At 37.8% G+C, this 23,787-nt stretch overlaps 2 protein-coding genes across 3 annotated transcripts in view; both read right to left on the bottom strand.

Moving 5' to 3' along the window:
* Nucleotides 1-4,256: 4,256 nt before the first annotated feature.
* On the bottom strand, nucleotides 4,257-11,510 carry LOC103129510 (poliovirus receptor). The gene is made up of 3 exons (XM_016665158.1): nucleotides 11,248-11,510; nucleotides 4,652-4,996; nucleotides 4,257-4,564 (listed from the first exon to the last, which is right to left on the bottom strand). Exons 1-3 carry the CDS (start codon nucleotides 11,270-11,272, stop codon nucleotides 4,257-4,259), a joined length of 678 nt encoding a protein of 225 aa, XP_016520644.1. The 5' UTR covers nucleotides 11,273-11,510.
* A 1,256-nt stretch (nucleotides 11,511-12,766) lies between these two features.
* The window catches only part of LOC103129503 (uncharacterized), a 15,908-nt gene continuing 4,887 nt past the window's right edge, over nucleotides 12,767-23,787 (bottom strand). The window contains exons 1-6 of one of the 2 annotated variants that reach the window (XM_007540652.2): nucleotides 19,030-19,214; nucleotides 18,342-18,417; nucleotides 17,935-18,255; nucleotides 17,763-17,853; nucleotides 13,675-13,750; nucleotides 12,767-13,407 (exon numbers count right to left, since the gene is read on the bottom strand). In XM_007540652.2, coding sequence (XP_007540714.1) covers nucleotides 13,303-13,407; nucleotides 13,675-13,750; nucleotides 17,763-17,853; nucleotides 17,935-18,255; nucleotides 18,342-18,417 — 669 coding nt within the window. In that variant the 5' untranslated portion in view covers nucleotides 19,030-19,214 and the 3' untranslated portion in view covers nucleotides 12,767-13,302. Of the gene's footprint in view, nucleotides 13,408-13,674; nucleotides 13,751-17,762; nucleotides 17,854-17,934; nucleotides 18,256-18,341; nucleotides 18,418-19,029; nucleotides 19,215-23,787 lie in introns of those variants that run through there. The other variant, XM_016665153.1, reaches the window with a different exon arrangement.

The raw sequence follows: 23,787 nt of genomic DNA, 5'->3' as shown, positions 1-23,787 counted from the left end.
TAAAAGACTTTTTCACAGTGACTACCATATTTCCTGCTATAATATAGGATTTTTGTAAGGTTTTTCTGTGTACATTGATATCTCATTGAGAGATATCTGAAGTTTTATATATTTTTCTTTAGGATAGAAACGCACCACAAACCTATGATATATGATATTTTGTGTTTTTATGATGTAAAGCAATTTGAACTTTTTGCTGCAATATTCTATACAACAATGATTGATAAAGCGTAATGAGATATATTATTACCATGTGCAGAAAGCTTTCTTTCACACAGCTGTAGACCCATTTTACACATGTTAAAACATGTGACAAAGAACCAATGAAGTATGAAGCATGGTTCGTTATCACACCAAAACATCTTGCCCACATTTTGCTGACATCATGTCACTGATTGAGTAGTAATACTGGCTGCTACGCCACCATTAATCCGTTCTCACACACACACATACACACAAAATAAAAACAATGTAAAGAATTGAGATCCAGTGACAGTTGGTGTGTCAATTATGTACAATGAGCTCTTTGTTAAGTTAAAAAAAATGAAAGACTTGAAGGAAGTCGTTATGCTTTCTGAGGTCAGATGAAAGATAGCTTTATCTAAACTGATCAGCAACAAATATTCTTTGTTGTCTCATTTTGATACAGAACAGGGAAAATAACACCACACCCTGTTCTGGTTACCTGGAGCACAAACACAGCAGGTTTGACTTTATACCGCATGTCAAGGTCTTACTTTTACAGTGGGGAGAGCAAGGAAGTACACAGCTGATTTAGCAAGTTTTCCTGTTTACAAAGCATGTAGAGGTCTTCAACTTTCACCACAGGTCCTCTTAACCCTTGTGCATGCGAGGACTGAGGCAAACGTAGAGGTCTGTGGCAAATGATACAAGTTTTATGTGTGTGAGGTCTGTTGGACCCCATTTCTAAACACATGGGTTAAACTGTGAGTGACAGAAACGAACACAAAAATCCAGAAAATCACATTGTATAATTTTAAAGTAATTGTCATTTTATTGCATGACACGAGTGTTTAATCAGCTGCCAACCAGTAAGTATTCTGGCTCTCACTGTAGGAATGAAAACACCAGAATCTGAATTTATTGGCCAAGTTTGTCCTCAAACGAGGAATCTGACTTGAGTTTCAATATCAGCATTCAGAAAACATAAACTGATAGATAACCTGTAGAGAACAGCAGAGTTGCAAGCTAATACAAGGTGTCCATTGTTTATCAGAGAAACAGCCTGGGGGATGAAAAACGTCCTCTGTGACAGCAGGTTTTTCCAACTAGCTGTCTGTACTATTAGCATAAAGGCAAAAGATTAAAGTGTTTCATTGACATACCAGCTCACTGAAATATGTCACAGAACAAAGATCCTTTCAGACTTGGCAAACCTCAGCGAGAACTAAGATAGAATTTCCCAAGCAGATATTTATCCACTTGCAAATGTCTGTCATGAAATTGTATTTGTTGGTGGTGAGGATGGAGCCCACACCCTGGGACCCAGGATGTGGTGTAAATGAAGGTTTTAATGAAATCCAGAGCCCAAGATCCAGGCAGCACATGTGAGCAAAGGCAATAGCTCTGACTCTTTTTGCAAATACACAAATGGAACAGGCAGAAAAAGACACTGACATACGACATCTGACAGAGACCCAAATAAGAAACAGGTGGGATTAAATGCACCTGTGTCAGGACACAGGACACAGCTGGGATCGATCAAGGGGTAGAAAAGACGACACAGGAATAGAATTGACTAGAAAACAAACACAAAATTTCACATCCTCACAATATCCTTTGTTGTCTCATTTTGATAGAAACAAAAATAAATCTATCAAAATCTATCAGTGTTGAAATATATCTAACACTAAAGAATAACTAGACTTGGTGCCATAAGAAGGTCCTCGGGGGAGGGCGTCTTGCATGTTTTAGTTCATAATTGGATCCAGGTGGTTTGAAGGCCCAAGAAAAACACTGACATAATGAGGTAGTTGTTGCCACCGCAGGGAGAGAACTAAAACATGTAGGATGTCAGCCCTTGAGGACCGACTTTGGGCACCACTGAAGTAGACTAGCAAAGAATGACATAGCTAGAAACACTAAGAACAACGGACTAAAAGGAAAACAGGAGTAAGGCAGATCTAATCAAATTAAGAACACAAAATAATAATGACACTGGAATCAAATCAAACTACCAAAACAACTCAACAACTCGGGATCATAAGAATAACGTTATAACATGATGTAAAGCTCAAAAAAGTTGAGTGTACATCATAAAGTTTAATAAGTTTAAGTAAATAATTTGCTTTTTATTGCATGACAATCTGATCATCTGCAAAAGAGTAAGAATTTCGGTTCTCGAAGGTCTGTTAGTTCTTCTTTAAGACGTTCTGTTCTCCACTCATTACCTGAACTAACTCTACATGTTTGAACTCTCAAACAAACTTCAATGTTTCTATAGTGGCCAAGGCCAGAGAGCTGTGTATGGACAGCTTACACAGCTCCGCATTGCAGAAGCTGACGTTAGAAACAAAGGGTGCAGAAGCTAAACTGCAGAAGCTAAACTGACATTAGCTTCTGCATTGCAGAAGCTAATGTCAGTTTACTGCTCGCTCAAGACAGACAGGCTGCCTGAAGACGTTAATGGCAGACTGTTTTTGCCATAAAAGTCTCCCACAACACAGACAAAGAGTCGCTAGATTTATCACTAGTTGATGTTCAGGAAAAAAGAAAAAAAAAAAGCTACTCGAGGAGACTGAACAATCAATGAATATAGCGACAAAGTGGATAAGTTCAAATTGTTATACATCTGGTTGAGAACTTTGTCAATGTCTGTTTATTTCTTCTCTTTTCTTTTCAAAACGAACAACCTTTTTCATTACCTTTCCATTTGAGAGAGACAGAATGCATTTTGTTTTAAAATACAAAAATATACCAAATTTCAGATAAGTTTAATGAGGTAGTTGTTGAATTAGCTTTCAAAATAAAAAAATAATAATTTATAGTGCATTTTGTAGAAGAGGTGGCAAAAGAGGTTCTTTCAGCTTAAAAGGTTGCTGAGCCCTGATTTAGCATAAATTAGACCACATCAGTCCTACAAATGCAATCCAAGTTTCTGATAGCATGGAGATTAATTAGACCAACTGTATGCTGAACGGTTTACCAACAAACTGAAGAAGATGCACCATGAATCCTGACCAATAAAAGAATATAATCATGTCTGATTGCCACAGAAATTTAAACCCTTCTCTGTCATTTTCCAGCTATTAATAGCACTAATTTGCATTTGTATTTGCAGCATATTTAAATATCAAGTAAGCATGACAGTAAAGACTGGCACCTTTCTTTCATTTAATGCTAAGCTAAAATGATGGTTTATGTGTGTGGCCTGGGGAAAGGGGAAACACACCCCACTGAAAATTAAACAGGAGCCACAGTTTCAACAAGAGACTTTCTAACATCCACCTTGCAAGAAGAAACAAGGAGGCATTATATAAATTTGAAAACCAGTGAAAACTGTTGTCTAAGGACATAAACTCAGCAGCAACTGTATGAGCATATCCAAAATGAAACAAGAAAAAATTATTTAGAAAAACTACAAACTTGGCAAAAGAAGTTTGTTTCTCTTCCCAGACTTCTCCAGGAAATGTTATTTAAAACTAGACTTAAACACAGAGAAAAAAAGAAAATAAAGTTTTCCTTCTTGTGTAAACACATTTACGAAACTCAAGAAATCATCATGTTACCAGCCTTTTTTATGCCTATATTTAGTCAAATCTATTTCCCAATCTTACGTCTGAAACAGTGCAACAACAAAAGCAGGATCAAAGAAGTGCAGTGTAACTGAATGTGAGTAAGAGGCAGTCGGGTATTGGTGAAGGAGGGAGAGGAAGGCTATAAACGGCTCCAAATTGAAAAGCAAGTGCATTACCTTGGCAACAGCCCTAAGAGTCCCCAGAGCCAACATGCTGGAGTAGTCAAGCATGAGGCTATATCCCACAACACACTGTAGGTCTGAACTGCTTTGCTTAAACCCTGTTCTAGGCCATTCATTTTGGAATGTCCTACCCCTACTGGAATTTCCTTTCCCCGTGTTTGTAAATCATACACACCCTAAAGAACAACCAAGTCACATGGTGTTCAGTATATCTTGAAAGTTAATGCCTAGTGTGGCTTTGCATTGGGTATTTTTTTGTATTTGCATTTTTTTCTGATTCCAGCTACGTGCTATATAGATGTAAGGAAGTATGCGTTTACTCACAGTAGATCTGTATTTCGAAGTCTAGGGTTTTGTTTTGTCCCTCAAAGGAGATGACACATTGGACCTTATTTCTGTTGATCTCTTTGGTGGGCTTTCCAAACAATGTGCTCACTGTGGTGGTTGTATCGCTGATTTGGAGAGTTGAGCTGTTTGTCCATCTCACTTTGTCTTTTAAACCATCATCAGTTTGCCACGAAATCGAGGCCGGTGGTTTGAATCCGGAAGCGGTGCAGGTCGCGAGAGGAACCTCTTTGTTTCCAAGAGTGGGTTGGGTACTCTCTACACTTCTTCGTTGAGGTACTGGGGTTGCAAGAAAAAAAAACAACACTTCTCTTAACTTCTGCACAAGCGCAACATCCAGAACATGGTTTTAAAAATTCAACTTACCACGGACAGTTAACTCTATTTTTATTGTAGGATATCCTGAGGGGAAAATGGAAAAGACGCAAGAGTAGATTCCAGTGTCCAACACGCTTGCATTAGATAGCTTGAGAGTCCCATTATGTTCAGCAAATGCCCCGATAAATTTAAATCTCCTGTCAGGCCCGTTAACGAGACGAGCGTCATCCTTTGTGATGGTAAAGAAATTGTCCAATTTCGGTTTTCCTTTCGTCTTTCTCTGCCATGAAATCTGTTCCACGTTGTCATTTTCTGATAACTTCTGTGTTAGCTTGCAGGGTAAGATGGTGGTACCTCCCTCGTCCACAGTGATGCTCCCATCTGCAACCTGCGCTGTAATAAAACATAAACGTTAGGAACCTAAAATCTGCAGCAAAATAAAAGGCAACAATAAAGAATGTACGGATTTAAGGCCAAAATTATTCACATATATTAATAACTCAGGGTTTCCCAAAGAAAACTTGCCCAGTGGTCAGGGTGGTGAGGCAGTTCACCGAGTTTTTTTTGTATTAAAAGACATTAAGTTGACACGAAATGTAAAATTGTTACAGGAAGACATCGCCAGTGAAATGCTATTTGGACCCACAAGTAGAGTCCTAAAAACAGCAAATCAAACAAATACACTTGAATATCAAATATTTGCACTTCTGTTTAATCCAAATTAAGTCAGCGGTTTGGAGCTAAACCTGTCTCATAATTCACAAATGCACAATATGAGATTCACACATGCAAACACAAATATATCTTGATTTATAAGCTGCTTCTGGCCTGTGAGTTGTGCTGCATTTGTGTGTGAATTTTGAGACTCCCCTGGGTTCTCAATCCACAAATGTCTTTTTTAAATAAATTGTCTATCTGATTGCAGTGGCTCCATAAGGCCCTCCAGGGCTTCAGGGGCCCCATAAATGCTAATATTTTAACACAGACAACAGATATAGATATGTAACATTTGTTTATTGAGCATATAAATGCGGCTAAATTTGATTTCATTCTTTCAGCATACATAAATGAAAAGATTTAAAATTGTTTAACATTTAAATTTAAGATTTTAAGGAGCTGGCAAGTTTACTTTGTAAAAGTTCAAAGAACGCTCTTCATTGATTGTTTAGTTACCACGGAAACAATCTGGTGCTGTCAGCTTTATCTTTTTGTTTGAGCTCTGTTTGTTCACAAATATATCTCAGTAAACTACAATTATCACCAATGTCTTTTAAGGCTGACCAATTAAACTACCCCACTTTCTCCCAGATTTCACTAAGTCCATGGCAAACTGCTGTTAGTGGTTCTTAGCAGGAAAAGGGGCCCCTAAATTAAATTCTGCTCAAGGCCCCATAGAGCCTTGAACCAGCCTGCACGATGAGAAAAATCCACTGCACTGCACATCTCTGCTGGATACAGAAGGACAAAAGGAAGAAGTAATTTATGTGGTTTACTTCTTGCCCTTCTGTTGAGCTTATTTAATAAGCTGTTTTGGTTGCCTAAGTTTTATGGGACAAGTTCTTCAGATCTCACTTTGGCTGACTAAGTGGACAAAGCATTTAATATGGTTTGATGCTTTGCGTAACTGGAAAAATACTCATAATATACTGATAAAATAAAACCAGTGTGAGGAGCGACTACAAGACAAGCCTGAAGGCTCCTCCACAGGCTGAACCGCTTAAACACTAACGCTCCAGGAAAACTGGGACCACATACATAACTATTTACCACCACAGAAATACAGCCAGTGTGCTGAGATGTAAACAAAGAACGTAATTCTTTGTTGACAAAGATGAATCGTTCTCACCGGAAGCTCAGGGCGGACCTCTGAAAGCGTGACTACAAGCTATATCATAGAGCTGCACAAGCAGAGAAGGAAGACTTAGATTTTTAATTATTTTCATTTAACCAAGGATTTTGCGACTTGTAGAAAACAAAACAGGTAGCTCTCAAAACAATATAGTAAATTGTCAATCTTGAATTGGTAAATGGCTTGTACTGCTGTAGCGATTTATCTTGTCCGGAGGGCTCCAAAGTCCTTCACAGTCATTTATCCATTCACGCACAAATTCACGCATTCACGCACAAATTCACACTCTGAATGGTGGTGAGCTACATTGTAAGCATAATTGCCCTGGAAATTCCCCTCTTGTTGCTTCTGACAGGAAGAGGGGCCCCTCTTGCTGGGGGACAAGAGGGGCCGTTAGAAGCAAGAGGGGCCCCTTGCTTCTAACGGTCTTCCTGTCAGACCGTTAGAAGCAATAATATATCTGTTTACATTTAAGTAAAAAAAAAGAAGCCATAGTCTAAAACGTTTTGTAGTAATCTCAATAATTAATGGGAAAAATCTTTAACAGCATTTCAGCAATTAAAGTATTCTTACAGCTGACCAGGTTTCTGGATGTTTCCACTGGTGTTTGGACAATTTATTTTGGTGACGAGTTCTAATTCTTTGAGATTGGAAGGCCACTTTCCTGTCAACATAATCTTTAGCTTCTTCCAAAGACTTTCACAAAAAATTTATCAGCATCAGTGTCATAACTGTGGAATTTTCGTATTTCAGAACTATTTGCAGCTAATTTTTTAGACACTTAGCTGGGAAAAGATATGCACTTCCAGCAGTCCAACAATCCCAACCGTGCAATTAAAGCTAAAAGGACATGCATAAGCACAAAGAATATCCATGCGTTAGAACGGCCCAGTAATAGCCCACACCTAAATATAACTTACAATCTCTGAAAATTCTTGAAAGGTGACATTCTCTAGTTGTCTCTATTCAGTTAAATCAAGCTCAACCTAATCTGCAAAGATTCTGAGAGACATTTTAGAAGCCAAATAGGCCCAAATGTCAGTTTGTAGATGTGCAAAGCTGTCACAAATATACACCAATAGATTTGCAGCAGTAGCTGCAGTGAAATGGGATTCAAAGTGTTGAACAGAACAGTATTCACCTTTATATTTGTTAAAAAAAAAAACAATGTATCAGTTCCTTCCACGTCACAAATTTGCACCACTTTGTGTAGAGTATAGGTCACAAAAGACAAGGGTACAATGTAATATTTTACAACGTGTCAAAATGCGAAAAAGTTCAAGGATGTTGAATATTTTTGCAAGACATTGTGGCTCAATGTGACTTGTGAACACAGAATTGCATAACATGATAATTTTTCAGTCATAACTGTACAATTACTTGATTCAATTTGCATGCTGTTGTAAGGCTGCAACGTGTCTTTTTATTCGCTTCTATAATTTATTTCTCGGCGGTAGCTAAATGAAATAATTAAATATCAAAGTAAGCCTCCTGTTTTTACAGTTTCGTTAAATTGAGTCTACGTCCGTCCTTATCACAAAGATGGAGACAGACCTTCAACCGTCCATGTGCACTTTAAACAGCTCGACGGTAAAAATAATAAAAAAAATAAAAATAAAGAGAGAGAGAGAGAGAAAAGAAACAAGAAGGAATTCGAAATATTCTCCAGTGCGTCAAAATGTAATAAGATTTAATGTTCAATCTAGCGTCGCTCCGTGCAGAATGTTTCTCTCGAAGCAGAAACGTGGTAAATTGCATTATGATAAATAAAGTGAATCTGTTAAATTGGTTCTCTCCGTGAGAACGGAGGGCAAACATCGAGACATACTGCATCCAAATCAACATCACGTAGAGATGTAGCGCAAGAGTCACGGCGTTTTCTCCTCATGATTAAAGCCAACACAATGGAGCTTCTGCGAACGGCAGCATCGACGCAACTAAAACACAATTCTCACTGTTCTTCCCAGAAAACATAAAGGCATGCTTTTAAAAACGTACATACCTCGCGCATCTCTGCTACAGACGAGCGCAAACACCAACAAAAAAAGCGTGTGGGACATTAAGACACCATATGGCAACGAAAAAGAGGCGAAAATCATCCAACCATTCAACCGTCTGCATTAAAGTGCGCCACTGCTGTGGAAGTGGAGGGGGCGTGGCCTTTTTTTCCACCTGGTACTGAATTCTTGTATTTATCTTTCGTCTGGTTTTCGTCTGGTTTTACCACCTTTCTGTCTACACCACCCCTTTATCCCAGCATCTTTATATATTTTTTGCATTAGAATACTGAATATTCATAAGGAAAACTTGACAAAACTCAAACAAGACGTCGTTTTGATGACACTAACATGCGTAGTACAAATTTTAAGCAAATGACACAATTTGCATATTATCATCCAGCTTCTGCGGCTCTTTTTATTTGGTTATACAAGAAGAGTGCCCAAAGTGCAGTTTGCAGCCCTTGAAATGATTTTGTCTTGCTCCAGAACTTGGTTCAAGGATGGTAAAAAAAAATGTGTAACTCATGTATGAGAAATTGAGTGTATTTTCTAAATAACTGTCAGCTCTTCACTGAGCACTATAAGATCAGCATCAGGCTATCTGGAAAAAGATGAAGCTGCAAACTGGATGAATCTATTTTACAGTTCATATCAAGTGCTGAAAAACTCAGCACTTGATCATTTGTAAAACTTACAATGAGAGACATTTTCATTTTCATAACAAACAAATTGGAAAAACACTGAATCAAACAATGAGGGAATAGCTTTTAACTTAAGTTGTCTTATTTACAGTAACACACTCCAGAGTGAGTGCCTGAGAGAAGCTCTTTGTCACACTCTCCACATATGTTTCTGCTAAAGGGACAGAGAGGGGCAAAAGGAGCAGGGACGAGTGCATTTCACACTTGAATAGATTGATGATATCTAGTACCTGGAAATCAGCATCGGTACTCAGCGGTACCGAATTTTGGTACTTTTGTGTGTGTTGTTTTTTAATAATGAGATTTTTTTATTATTTCTCAATAAAATTTAACTAATATAGACAACATCCTACTCTTTGTATTGTAACATCACAGAAGTTTAGCAAATGTCTTTAAAGTAAAAACTCTTCAGAACAACTAACGCAGTGTTTTGTCTTACTAAATTTATTATAATCCAGCTCTTCCTGTTTGTCGTATGAATAAAATGTATTCTATTTTACAAATGGAACTTGAGGAATTACAAGTTATGAAGGTGAAGCAAACTTCGTTGCTGTGAAATACATGTACCGTTTCTCTTCTTTCCTTCTACAGTTCTTTTTCAAGAACACTAACATGCCATCTTTTTCTCAGATTAGAAGTGTTTCCACCACTGTCCTTGTACTTTGTGTCGCAAATATTGCAATGAGTATAATTTTACGTCGCATTTTGAAAAGTGGAGTCATGCCTTTGAGCCTTTTTTTTATCGGCCATGCTTAGTTTGTTTACCGAACCAGTGGCTGCTGACATCAATAAGCTCTTGCGCCTGCTATGCTGCGTACAGGACAACCATGGAAAATCCCCCCATACTCTCTTCAATACGTCACAATGATGCGTTAAGGTACCGACAAAATTCGGTGAGTGGAACTCGGTACCCACTTGTAGAACAGACACACTGAGAACTGGAACACTGGACTCTTTAAACTACATTCTAGAGAAGTTTCTGTCACATAATGTATGACTCGGTGGTAGCCTAATATACAAAGTATTCCTCAATTAACAAATAAATATTGCAGTGATCGAGCCTGCTGTTTTTACACCATTCCATTAAATACTGGCTTTTGCATATTTGCCTTCAGGAAAATGCTTAAAAATAAACATTATAAAAAGGCGCTTAACTGTAAATACCACAGTTAGTGCAGCACATTTTCCTGCTGCCATAGCACAACCATTGGAATTTACACACATAAAATCAAGCATAAATATCTACACTAATTGATCTATGATTTGACTATCAATAAGTGCTGTCATGACAAAAGGAGGGGTGTTCACTACCAGTTTCTAAGCCTGAAGTGTGTGTAACATGCATTCAGTTTTCAAATGTGCTGCAAATGAGATTCTTTTCAAGAAAGGCAAAGACAGGTTTTGTATTTGTACCCTCAGTCATTGTTTGAAATAAGCTTAATAAGGGAGAATATAATGTTCAAATATTTTATTGGTAGAACAATTGCTCAAAAGAAGGAGAGAAAAATAGCGATTGTTTTTCAGATAAATACAAAATCAAGACGTCTTATGACGTAATCTGGAGGAGACCCTTTTTTTCTAATATTTCTAGAGGATAAACCATATTTGAATAGGAACTCGAAAGAGATGAGATTTTCCTAATAGGCATCAGTTCAAGATCTGCTCTTTGACTCACTTGCTGCAATGGCATCTATTGATAATGATTGATCAGAAGAGTTCACACACTTGGTTGCAAGTTGTTACTTGGAGGCATATGCTTTTGTTTCATATTTTAAATGTTTTGCCGCTGCTTATGAACTGGTCTTTGTGTTAACGGTTTTGAAAAAAGTTGCATGAAAGCAATCAAGAAAATTTTAATAGTGATCCGAGAAAGTGTGTATTATCAATAAAATCCCACATTATTGTTTTTTTTTTTGTTTGTTTGTTTGTTTGGTTTTTTGGGGGGTAAGAAATGAGAAACTGCTACAATGATGTACACAAAAGACTAAATGTCAGTCACACCGAATTACATAATGTCAAAGTATTATATCATCAATATTTTCCCATAAAAAGATGTAGTAAAAATATTTACAAAATTGTGAAGGTTGTACTCACTGTTGTGATCTGTGCTGTATACCATCTCCCTCTGCTGGCCGAAGGATCTCTCTTTCTGGCTGCTGGCGCTTTATATCTCGGAAACTGCCGAAGACACGTGATGAGAGCGCACTTCCGCTTTCACGTGATTTTTAATACGGGGGTGATATTCCGCTGCTTCAATCTCATTTTAATCAGTCGTCCTTATTTCCTCAGATTACGTGTCCGTGTAAGGCAAAACAGTTTTATTTATATCGCTTATCTTTTTATTTTTGGCCCTAATTTTATCTTTGATCACTGTTCTTTTTTTTTTATTAATGTATAAAAAACAAAATCGATTTTGCTTACATGAGAAAATCAGAGAAATATGAATCCTCATTTGAAAACCCAGTTTCTCCGCCTAGAAATACTTTTTTACCTTAAAAAAAATAATAAAAATGTATTTGGCATATTGTGATAGAAATACATTTTGGTAAAGTTAAAACAGTTATAAGCTCAGTTGAGGATACTGACCTATTTCTGTGTGCCTTTTCACACAATATCTTCATTGGTTCAAAATCAAATTGAGCTTCAAGTTGATGCTGCAGTGACAAGAGAAGGTGTTTAATACGTCTTGAAATTTGATGAAGAATGTGGCTGCACTTGGTTATTTGTTGTCTGACATATGAGCTGATTGGTCCCGAGTCAGTTTGCAAGCGGGGTAGATTGTGTCAAATAAGATCTGCCTTTGGTCCATTGCATCATCGATGTTCGATATGAAGCAATGGAACATGACTGACTCTCCATGTGACATCAACACATAGCAGTGTTCAGCGGTTTGAGGCTGTGATGTTGGAAAAAAAAGAAAGAAATATGTGAGAACATTTCAACTTGGTTCAATTAAAAACATGCATCACAAACCCACAATTCTTTCTTGTAGCTGCAACGACAACACAGGTGGAAGAGCTGGATAAATATCAGAGGTGTTTTCGTTAAGTTGACCAGAAGGAGGTGAGAGACAGTCTGAAACTATTTTGCCCGCTTAAAATGTTGTTGTGGCCAATGTGTTAAAAAATGTAGATGTTTAAATGTAGCAAAAAAAAAAAAAGTAGCTTTCAAGTATCACCCATGTTAAATATGTCGTGGTAACAGCTTCTGGTAACAGTTACATAAATATCTCAACCTTGATGTAAAGACTAGTTTGATGAACTGAAATAAAATAAACGCTTCTTGTAATTACCTGCAGTAAGTTTTCTTGTCCTGATAGACTGAGCATGCTTTAACAACGTCCTAGATGTTGAAGATCACCAATCACACACGATAACCGAAGCAGCCAGCAAACATTATGCAAGTCATTTCCTGCCTTTCAAGCAGTTGAAGTTTCACTACAGAACCACCATAACTACACACAACTGGCGTCTGCGGATCCTGTACTAGTTTACAAAATGCTGGGTGCTTGTAGGTTAGGCAAAGACTTAAGACTTGAATCGTGTTGCAAAGGAACAACCTGTACAGTTACATTTTTTAAACTATGTTTTAGAAAGTGGAAATACCAGCATGATGAGAAAATATGTCTTTGTTTTATTCTATTGCAGTCCCATTTCATACATGTGTAAATAAACAAAGAAAACAGCAAAAAAAAATATCAAGTAAGTCATAATTTCCATGAAAGTACACAATCAAAAAACACAATAAACAACAACATCCTCTGCAGTTTATGGATTCCCTGCATATTACTTTATTATACGCCAGGATATCCAATTTAAAAAACAAAACAAAAAATAAATACATAACTGATATAAAATGTCTTTATAAAAAACACACGAGTTGTACCTATTCAGACCTGCTGACCATGAAATACAAATTTAATGAAGCAGTACCACTGACAATGCAACAGACCCTCAATAAGAAGCTGACAACAACATACTTGGTTGTTGTTTTTGTGCCTTAATATCTGAACCCTTTAATATGAAGACAACCAAGTTGCTGGGAAAGGTCTACTTCTTGTCATCTTGTGTTTCTTCTGATTGTAAAGACAACATGTAATGTCCATCAAACGTTTATCTCTTTCTTCAAAGGCCTGGAACATGTCTCAGCTCAGAGATGGCCATAAATTGAATTCAGTCTCTCGATGTACATCCTCCTCTGCTGGGCGTTCCTCCAACAGTCTGGACTAGCTGGAAGATTGACCAGCTGGTAGATCTGCAGCATAGAGACAGAGTCAGAGTCATTGGGTTGTAGAGAAAAAGGTAGAAAGATTCAGAAAGCAGAAAATCTGGTCATTGACTCTCACAAATAGGAAAGGACAAACTACAGCCATGAGAAATAGTGAAGAAAACTGTGATTTTTAGCAGTAAATACTGCAATGGTTTGATGATAGTAGAGATGTTTATATGAAAGACGATTATGTGTGGTAGTTTTAGCAGTGGTTTGTGAAAATCATTTTTTTCTTTTTCTTTTTTCTTTTACCTGTTCTGGTTGAGACTGGGAGTGCTGATGCTGGTTGTCGACTGGGCCTTGTTCTTGTCTTCCTCTCCCACTCTTTCTGCAGGGATAAACCAGGTAACATTAACATTCCTTCACATTTCTTTACACTCCCATAGTTTCACTTTGAGCCATATTTTATCCGCTTTGGAAAGTATTCACAGCACCTTGTGGTTTTTTTTTTTTTTTTTTTTTTTTTACATTACAGTCTTGTTCCAAGATGCTTTAAATGTCTATTTTTTTTCCCTCAGAACTTAATACAAGAGACCCAAAGAAGCCAAAATGAATTAAGTTGTTTTTTTTATTTAGCAAATACATAAAAAATAAAACTAAGAAAACGGATTTCCATAAATATTCATTACCTTTCTCTCAATAACATCTTGTTCTGCAGCTGTCTAGACATTCCTAGACCTGCTGAATTAGCAGGCATAGCTCTACAGTTGAATACTGATTCAAGTTTCGACAGGCTGAGTCACCCAAAAACATTCAGAGTTGTCCTGGTACCTTGAATATCTTCGCTGGATTCCCAAGGCCCTTCTCCATCTTTCAGATGGAGAATATGGTTTCTCCATTTCTGGAGTTTCTGGGAAACTATCCTGACTAGTTTCCCAGATCCTGCCATAGAAAAACATGATGGTGCCACAACCATGCCTCATTGTAGCGATGGTATTGGCCCTGTGTTCAACAGTGTCTGGATTCCTCCAGACATGATGCATAACATTTATGCCACAGGGTTCAAAGTTTGTCCCACAGCATATTATTTCTAAAGGTCTGAGAGCCTTTCTCAGCTGATAAAATGATGCAGAGAGGATTGTCAAATGGAAGTTTCTCCAATATCCAGAGTGCAAAGCTAGAGCTCTGACATACTGACCAAACGGTTCTTGATCTCTCTGACCTCGGCCTTTCTCACTCAGTTACTCAGTTTAGAGGGTCAGTCAGCTTCATCATCCATTAATGGATGATGAAGGTCGCTGTGTTCATTTTTCTGTAGGGGTCCGCACACAGGTTTTTTGCGTGTATGTTTTCTTTGACTGCGTGCTTGGTTTGTTCTCTTACATGAACTATTAACTGCAGGACAGCGTGTGGTTTCCGTATCTCGTCCAATTGACTGAATTCATCACAGGTGGCCTCAAATTAAGCTGTAGAGACATCTCAACTGTGACCGTTTGAAGCTTCACAGCACAGGGTGAGAAAACCTAAGTATGTGTGATGTCAGTTTTTTAAGGTGTTTGATTCTTACTTACATATTTGTGCTCAAGACAGCATGAGTAAACTCTTCATAATCAGCAACAGCTAAGTGTGTGCAATTAAAGCTGAAAGTTATTTGATCAAGATAAGCAGCACTGAAATTTAGAGTAAAAGCATTCTGAAACTATTTTTTTCTGTTTCCACACCTCTAAAAGGACCTGACTCAACTCTGGAAACAAATTCTGATGTTTAGTAAGAAGCCACTGCAAGCCTTTAGTTTCCTTAAAAAGGTTTGTATGAAAAAGTGCAGCCCTCTCTTTTATTTTTGGAAACAACACCCTCCTGAGTTTTGTTCTTTAGGACTCTAGCTATAACTGGACGTGAGAAGCAAGACCACAGACTTAGCCCTTCAAAACAAAAATTAAGAACACAAGGACATAAACTGACTACACCCACACGGGCAAGAAAAGCATCGACCTGGTTTTTATCAACAAAGCAAGTTTGCACAAGAAGAGAAATGCCCCCTCCACATGTGTAGCAAAGAAACTAACTTGGCATTACAGCATGGACAGAAATAAGACTGGGATTTTTAACATACTCAACATGTTTTGATTTAATTTATGTCTCTGGGCTAATCTAATCGTTATTTTGTTGAGAGGTAAGCGTTGCGTCAAGTCAGGGTTCTGAGTACCAACTAATGGTTTGTGGCAGAAGTCACAACAAATAACATTACCTTTGCATGACTCATAACTAGATTCCAGAGAGACTCAAATATGTCACTCTATCAAACATCCCCTTTTTGTCCCGGTGCCACGTTTTGTCAAGACTCTGGGTTTTGGGTTGGGATTTTACTTGATGTAACATTTTGGTTAGATTTGTCTTGTTTTCCTTATTTCAGTCTCTCATAGTGTTTCTAGTTATGTTTATTTCTTACTTATTTTGCTACCCCAGTTTCAGTTGTTCTTATATGTCTTAGGTTATTTCTTTGCTTAGTCCTTCTAGTTACTCTAGCTCTGTGTTTCTTAGTTTTGATTATTTTTAGATCAGCCTTGTTTCTGTTCTTTCATAGTTTTCCCCTCATGTCTTTGTCTCTTTCTAGTTTATCATGTTGTCTTTAGTCTTAGTGTTTCTTTAGTGTTAGACTTATTTCCAGCTCCCTTGTATTTCCTTCTTCTCTCTTGTGTTCCTTGTATATCTTCCCTGTTCCACCTTCTCCCAGCCCCTCAGCACGATTCCTACTCCAACTACTCACACCTGCAATCCTCTTCAATCCAGGTCCATTTTTTCCACTTTCTAACTCCTAGTATTTAAGCTCCTCTATTTCAGTCACAACTCGTCAGTCTGTCTTGTCACATCCCTGTTTGTCCTTGTCATTCTGTCCTCTTCTCCCTTGTTCCCTATGTTGTCCTCGAGTCTTCTGTTTGGATTTGTTTTTCAGATTATTTTGTGCTCCCCTGGTCTTTCCACATTTTGTAAGTTTGTTTCTTTGGTTTGTCATTACACATCCACACCCTACTACGTCTCCTGCCTGCTGAATTTGGGTCCACACTGCAACACATGTCACATTTGTTAAAATACCAACAGATACAGAGCACATGACCAAAGAAGCAACCTATTCTATTTACAAAATCCACCATTTAAGAAAGATCACCAAACAGCTTTTGTCTCTATACAAGCATGAGAGTAAAGCAGGAACACAGAGAACTTGATGTCTGTCATCACCATGTGGGAAGTCTCAAACGTAACAATATGGCTTCTGTGGCTACAATAAAGCCATGAGTCACAGCAAGGCAGGTTTTCTGAGTCCAAATGGGTGAATGTTGTTTTTAGTGACCACTTTGAGTGGTCAAAAAAAAAAAAACATTTGCCAGATATTGCACAGAGGGTAAAACTTTGCAAAGATCTGACGCAGAACCTTAGAGATGTGTCATCATAAACTGTGAAAAACAACCATTCATCATCATGTTGGCGATATTATGCTATGTTACATCTATTACAATGTGATATCTTTGGTATTCTTTAGTAAAATTAAGAAATGTGTTTCTGTCATGAGCTGTAAGTATCAAAATGCTCAATGATCAAATTTAAAAGCAAATCTCTGCAAAGACATTTATGTTTTGAGACAACATGGGTTCATCCACTGAGTTCAAGAGGCTCATGGATGATTCATGTTTTTTTCATTTAGAGTTAAGAGGTTAGGTTAAAAATATAAATATTGCACTGGAAATTATACACTGCTGTACTGAATCCAAAAATGTCTAAAATAAACAAGAGGAGCGTTATTGATCATATCTATTTTCAATTGGCTACAAACTCTGCGCAGAAGCAAAGCTTAAAGAAATGAGGGATGAAGCGAAACATAAAATGGAAAAATAATACAAATATGCCTAGTTTTTCTACATTGCCAGCTTTTATCTGGGGTTATTTGTTTTCCTTCCTACCAAGGTGTTTAACTTTTACTGTGGGTAAAATGTATTTGTTTATATGTATGGGCTCTTCTTAACTGGCATCCCTTTCAGCCCAACACGACTCACATCACACTACTCCCCACTAATCTTCAACACAACCAAACTGTGAGATGGGGTGAAAACACAGTTAAATATCTAATGTATTTAAAGATTGTTTTCAGGAAAAACAAATGCTCACACTCACATCATCTAGAGCAAACTTTAGAAAAGTCACACTAACTCAATAGATCAGGGGTCAAGCAAAAAAAAAAAGACAGTTCTTTTTTTAAACACATTTCAAGTAAGTTGATGTTTTTAGTTTAACACACAATATTAGGATGGAGATGAACAGTCACATTAATATTACAAGCAGTCCTTAAACCTAACAGCAAAAGAAAAAAAAAATCATAATTGTAATAATTAAAAGGTATTACTCACTTGCAGAGGCAGACGATTATCATGAAGCAACATATAAACAATCCAATGGCAGGTGATAGGATGAAAAATATGTACCTTGAGAAATTAACACCTGAAAGAAAGAAGAGGATCATTTTGAACTGTACAAGTGATGCTACAGAAGTGATCAGTCTTTTTTTTTATCTCTACATACCTTGTTTGTTAGATACAGTTAAATTCCATGGCATTTTTCGAACACCTTCTCCATCAGTTACAGTGCATGTATACAGTCCAGAATCATCATGTTGAGCTCTAGAGATGCTGAGCTTGGAAGGTATATTATAGTCTATTTTGACTCTTTCAGAGGAAAAATTTGAGAACGTCTGATTCAATGAGATGGAATATGAAAAATAATATCTGCCATTGCTCCAGCTGATTATCTTTGTGGCATTCTCAGATATGTTGCAAATAAACACGACCGAGTCGCCGCTGGACACCGACATGTTCCTCTGAGTTTCCATCTGAGTCGCTGACACTGAAATATACAGACCAAGGTTACAGTAACACTCAGTTCAAATCTGGATGAAAACATGCAAAAACAAGAAGAAATCTGTACAATACCTTCAAAGACATTCTGCATTTTGAACAGCTGAATGAAGAGTAGAGATGCTTGCTTCAGATTGAACATGTTGACCATCTGACAGAAAGAACCAGACTGTCACTTTATCATCTGCTGCAAATGTAGACGCAGAGGAGGCGATAAGAAAGGGAAGTGGTTGAATGTGTCTTTAAAAAAATTGAGGAAGAGTGTCAAAGAGTTCATGGAAATAACCTTCAGATACAAAAGCTCATGAAATGTTAAATAATCAAAGGCAATAAGCCAATGTTTGAAAATAAAAAAAAAAGTTCTTGATTCTTCTAGATGCTGACTGAGCTCTTGCATTTAATCTTTGTGCAACAAGGACCCAGAAAGTTTCTTTGTCTCTCCATCTATTGCAAACTGGATCTCATTCAGTTTCACCTTCCTTTCCATCTCACAGTCTCCTTGTTGTGCTTGTTAATCCTATTAGATGACACTCAGGTAGAGAACACAGTAAAGTGTCAGCCTCTCGTGATCCAGAGACATGATACAGAAATTGAGGTCATGTTGCCTCGGCATCTCATGCTATATCGCAGATACACACTCAGCTTGCCCCTTTTTGCAAAATCAGCAAACTGTAATCTAGTTGCAGACACTGTAAACATCATCAGATTTGTCCAGTTCTGGTAAAGCTCATGACACAACTATGGACACATCTGAGTTTCTCACCTTCTTGTAAACCTAAGAAGCCATCCTTCTGGTTTGAAGTAAGGATTGGTTCGCTGCTCTTCACGATGAAACGCAGAGTTCGTGTGCACCGGACTGAACCAGTTCGCTGTGGTAACTGTTCGGCTAACACTGCGATTTCACTTTCAGCTCCCTGAGCAGGTAGCGAAAAATGATTGTAACTCTCACATTGACTGCAATGACAGATAAATGTGACATTTAACCTTGATGTTTTCTTCGTACGGGAAAAAGGAAGCACAGAGCGACCACAACCACAAAGTCAGGTGATTATTTTAATGATATTACCGGCGCTCATGTTCGGCTTCTGAGATGCACTTGTTAACAATTTGTCACACTGTGAAGGAAGAAGTGACAGAAGACGCAAAAAGAGCTGCTAAACAAGTGTTTGCTCAGTTCAGACGTTTGTGATTTGTTGTGCTAAACAACAAATCACAAACGTTAGCCTGACGTTAGCCTGCGTTAGCCTGATGTGCAGAGTCCAGGGCCCCAGGACTCTGCAGGACTCGTCGCAGAAATGCTGCATTATAAGACAATCCAAGACCCTACCATCAGGGGAACTAGAATAAGCTGCAGTATGACAAACAACAAACCGTAACAACTATTAAAAATTATTTCAACACTTGTAAACCAGCCAGTGTTACTGGTTAACAAATTCAAATCAACTTATGCAACTTATGTGAATTTTTGTCCTGTCCTTTGCATTTAAAAAAACTTCTCAGCAGAATAGGTAGTTAATCATTAAGAGTTATACTTACTAAAATGATAAACCATAAAAATATGCATGTTGACAAAGGTTTCTTTGAGAAAAAAAAACAAACAATTATTAAATGCAGTCAGCAGCCATGTAGATTGTCTAGTTTGAGGCTGTGATTTAAGGGAGTGTCACTAAAAGGAGTGTTTACTGTTGGTCAGTTCATTCCTGCTATTTTAGTTTTTGAAAATCCCAGACATTCGTGCTTTGTCATTCTCAACCACTGACCTGTGCTGATCGTGGCTTTTGGACTTTCCTCAGTCTCCTCTCTTTGGGTTCGTAGGTTACATACTTGAAGAAAGCCACTAACTGAGGAAAACCACATTCCTGTCCTGCAACTTTTATAGAGTCAAATCCACTTCAGTAACACTGAACTGAATAATTATCTGTACAATGTTACTGAATTTTGAAAAGGCAATTCATATTTGATTAAAGTAAAGATGCTAGAATGAGCATGTTGGTGACAGTTAGAGTAAACAAAAAACTTTTGTAAAGAACTTCATATAGTAATAAAATGAGCTTAGCATCAATGCAAAACAACATTTATTACTTGTTCCAAAGATTCAGATTGATGATGTTGGGTCTTTGAGGCGTGCATCCATCATACCTGTCCAATTATTAAATTTAGGATTTTAGATTTGAGATCAAATTATCTATTATCTCCCTAATAACACTTTTGTTATGAGTTGTAATGGTGGTAGATTTGGACTAAGACACAGAAATGAAAATGGCTGCCAAAGTTTAATGAAGAAAATATGAAAATACTGATGGAGGAACTGGATCAAGGAGAACAATAAACTTTGTGGAACAGCAAAGGAACCGGAGCACAGCAGGACCGACACGGAGGGAACAGACCGAGAAAAACAAGAGCATCAGGTGAAAGGGGGAAGAAACTGGCAGGAAGCTGGATCATCTGGCAACCAGATGTGACTAATCAGAGAAATGCAATGCAGCACAGGGAGTACCTGAGCAGAGAAACTGAGAGCAAGTGAATAATAAACAACTAATCAAAAGACTAAAGGTCAGTACCAACTCCACAAGGACAGAGAAATATATTCTCTTTCCCAGAGCTGCAAGAACAAAATGACGTCATACTGTTCTTGCAGCAGTCTGAATATGAAATGAATGTGTTGCAGTGGGAGAGATTCATAAAGATTTCCTGGGACTTTTGCATTTTAGTTCTTGCAAAGTATAACATTTCCAGTGAGCCAGGACTTAAATTAAAAGAACAAATTTCTCTGTTGTAGTGGAGCATCTACAGGCCTCAACTTTAACACAAGAGTCCAGATAAACAAAGAACAAAACACAAGAACTAAGAAACTTAACAATAGCCTGAGTGGCGATAATAGACAACTCTAAATAATTCAAATACAGAAACAGGTGAGAACCAAAAACACACAAATCACGGCAAGCACAACATTTTTATTCAGCTCTCACATTTGTATAGAACCCCATGACGAGGGCTCATGCAAGAAACAAAATCACTTAATCAAATTAAATTTACCTTCAGCTTGACTTAGGTGCTGCAGAGTAAACAAAATTAGAAATATCATGGCAGCAGATATGAGGTGAGAGCACACATTTAATAACAGAAATAAAAAGGAAAGCAGACGCCACTCACTTTGTCAAAATGACCCCAGAGAAAACACGTGTGTTAATAGTTAGTAATGGAGTCGTGTGCAAGATGTAGGGGCGAACCAGTCCACAGTGTCAGACTCGCCGAGGAACGGCTCTTTCTCCTCAGGAAGTCCAGCAAACCTTCGTTTCTGTTTAAAGGAGTTCGATCTGCTGACCTGAGAGTGGACATAAAGGTGCAGCTCTGCAGGAAGACAAGATGGAGTCAAGTTATGAAAGGACCTAAAAACAAATAAGAGGATCTTAGATTTAACCCTGAAGTCAACTGGAAGCCAATAAAGTCAGGCTTATATCGGAGACATGTGTTCTTGCTTTCTTATAACAGTGAGGCGGCAGTGTTTTGAAGCAGCTGTACATGAGCATTAGCAGCGAAGGAAACAACAAAAAGAAGAGATAACATCTGTGCTGAGAGGTGATAACAGCCCAGATTACTGTTTCCAGACTGCTGCAAGGTAAAATAGATTTAATGTTTGCTAAACACCTCAGCTTGTAAAATGAAAACAAAAATTCACAACTGAGTTCACAGCTGATCATGTGCAGGAGAGCGTCCAATTTTATTGAGATATTAACATTTAGCCAGCAGTGTTTATTCATAGACAAAAAGGAAGTACTTGGGGTCCCATCGATGCTTTTTGGCCCAAGTGGAGTTACCTCAGTCTCATTCTCTTTGAAAAGAAAAAAAAAAATACTGTCAACGAGTCTCAGTCAGTCAAGGAGCATCTCAACTGTGTTTTACACTTTTCTAAGGGAAATAGACCTGACATTAATATGCATAAAGATGATAAGAGGTGTTTGTTTCTTAGTTTTCTCAAAAGCTCCTAATGGCTGCAGATAAATTAAACAATGCAAAGGTGCGAGCATGGAGCCCTGTGGTACACCTCTGAATAGCAGCGTCTTTGTTAAAACCACAGAAACTGACATAGCCTGTCAGAAACTGATGAGATGCTCACCGACTGCTTCAGTCTCGAGTTGAGGAAGACATGATCGACAGAATAGCAGGCGGCTGTTAAATCTCATAAAACTGAGTGCAGTATCACCAGGATCTGTTACTAAAAAAATTTCATTAAAAAACTCTGTGCTATAGAGGGCTTTAAATCCAGACTGAAATTTCTATTGAATTTCATTCTCCTCCATGAATGACTGACTTATCTTAGAAAGACAAGGGAACTTGGACACAGTTTCATCCAGGTGTTTCTCAGCAAAGGTTGCAAAGTAACATGCTTAGAGTGTTGTTGGCACCCTGCTGGAAGTTATGCAGCTGCTGATGACTCTGAGAACCAGGGGCCCCCTAAATACACTAAAATAAATCTAAATATGACAGAAACCACCTCTCAGACGTAATATTTACTCTGTCCCTTTAAACAGGTTATATCATATGCTGTGTAGTCACAAGACCTCCCAAAGTCTTCCTCAGAGTCTTCCTCCGTGACATTGGCTCTGTGTGGGTTTTGAGTTGTGTAGGCTTGTGTTTTTACTTCAAGGGTTCTGGTATCTTGTGGGTTTCAAAACCAAGTCAAGCTTGCCATGATGCCTCAGACAGAAGGCCTTTAGCTCTCAGTCAACCTAAAGAAGAAAAACATCTGTAGAAATGAATTGGTGTGCGTTTAAGATAAGTAAGATTAAAAAGATAGTAAAAAGGAAGTCATTTCTGAAACTGCTTTAAATACATCAGTGTTAACACTTCACTGAGACACTTTTGTTTTTCCTTTAAAAGGCTGTGTAAGCAGTCCAAAAATCATGAAATATTTCATTTCAGTACAGTTCAGTGTGCTCACTATCTGAACAGTAATTTATTTCTTTTGTATGTTCAATTGTTTTTTACTGATTAGTGAAGTAACTTCTTTAACATTAGTAGGTAAACTGCTCTAAGGATTTGGAAATAAAAAAACCCAAACCCCATTCCTACAGTTGTGAAACTAACTGAACCGCTGTGCAGCCTTGGTCTGGACTGACATCATACAGTTATTTATCCACTTTAATTTATCTTCCACACCTAAAATACAAGATACTCACTTCCTATAAATGCCCTATTAAAAAGGTGTTTCGGAATAACTGAACTGTTCCTTTAATTCAGTGAGACATATTTTGCTGGAATCTCACACACGCCCTCTACTGGACAAAGTTGATGCAAAGCTATGCAACTCAAGCTCAGTGTTTCTCATTCCTGGCTGTCGGGGGCCACTATCCTGCATACTTTAGATGCATCTCTTCTCCAGCACATCTGCGTCAAACAATCGCAATTGCTCCTGCGTGTCATCAAGTGCTGTAAAGGCCGTTAATTATCCATTCATTGAAGTCAGACGTGTAGCAGAAGGGAAAAAAAAAAAAAAAAAAAAAAAAAAAAAAAAAAAAAA

Source organism: Poecilia formosa, unplaced genomic scaffold (assembly GCF_000485575.1).
Source record: "Poecilia formosa unplaced genomic scaffold, Poecilia_formosa-5.1.2 Scaffold550, whole genome shotgun sequence".
Classification (NCBI taxonomy): domain Eukaryota; kingdom Metazoa; phylum Chordata; class Actinopteri; order Cyprinodontiformes; family Poeciliidae; genus Poecilia; species Poecilia formosa.
The sequence above is the reverse complement of the archived record's forward strand: the minus strand, read 5'-3'. Positions and strand labels throughout refer to the sequence as shown.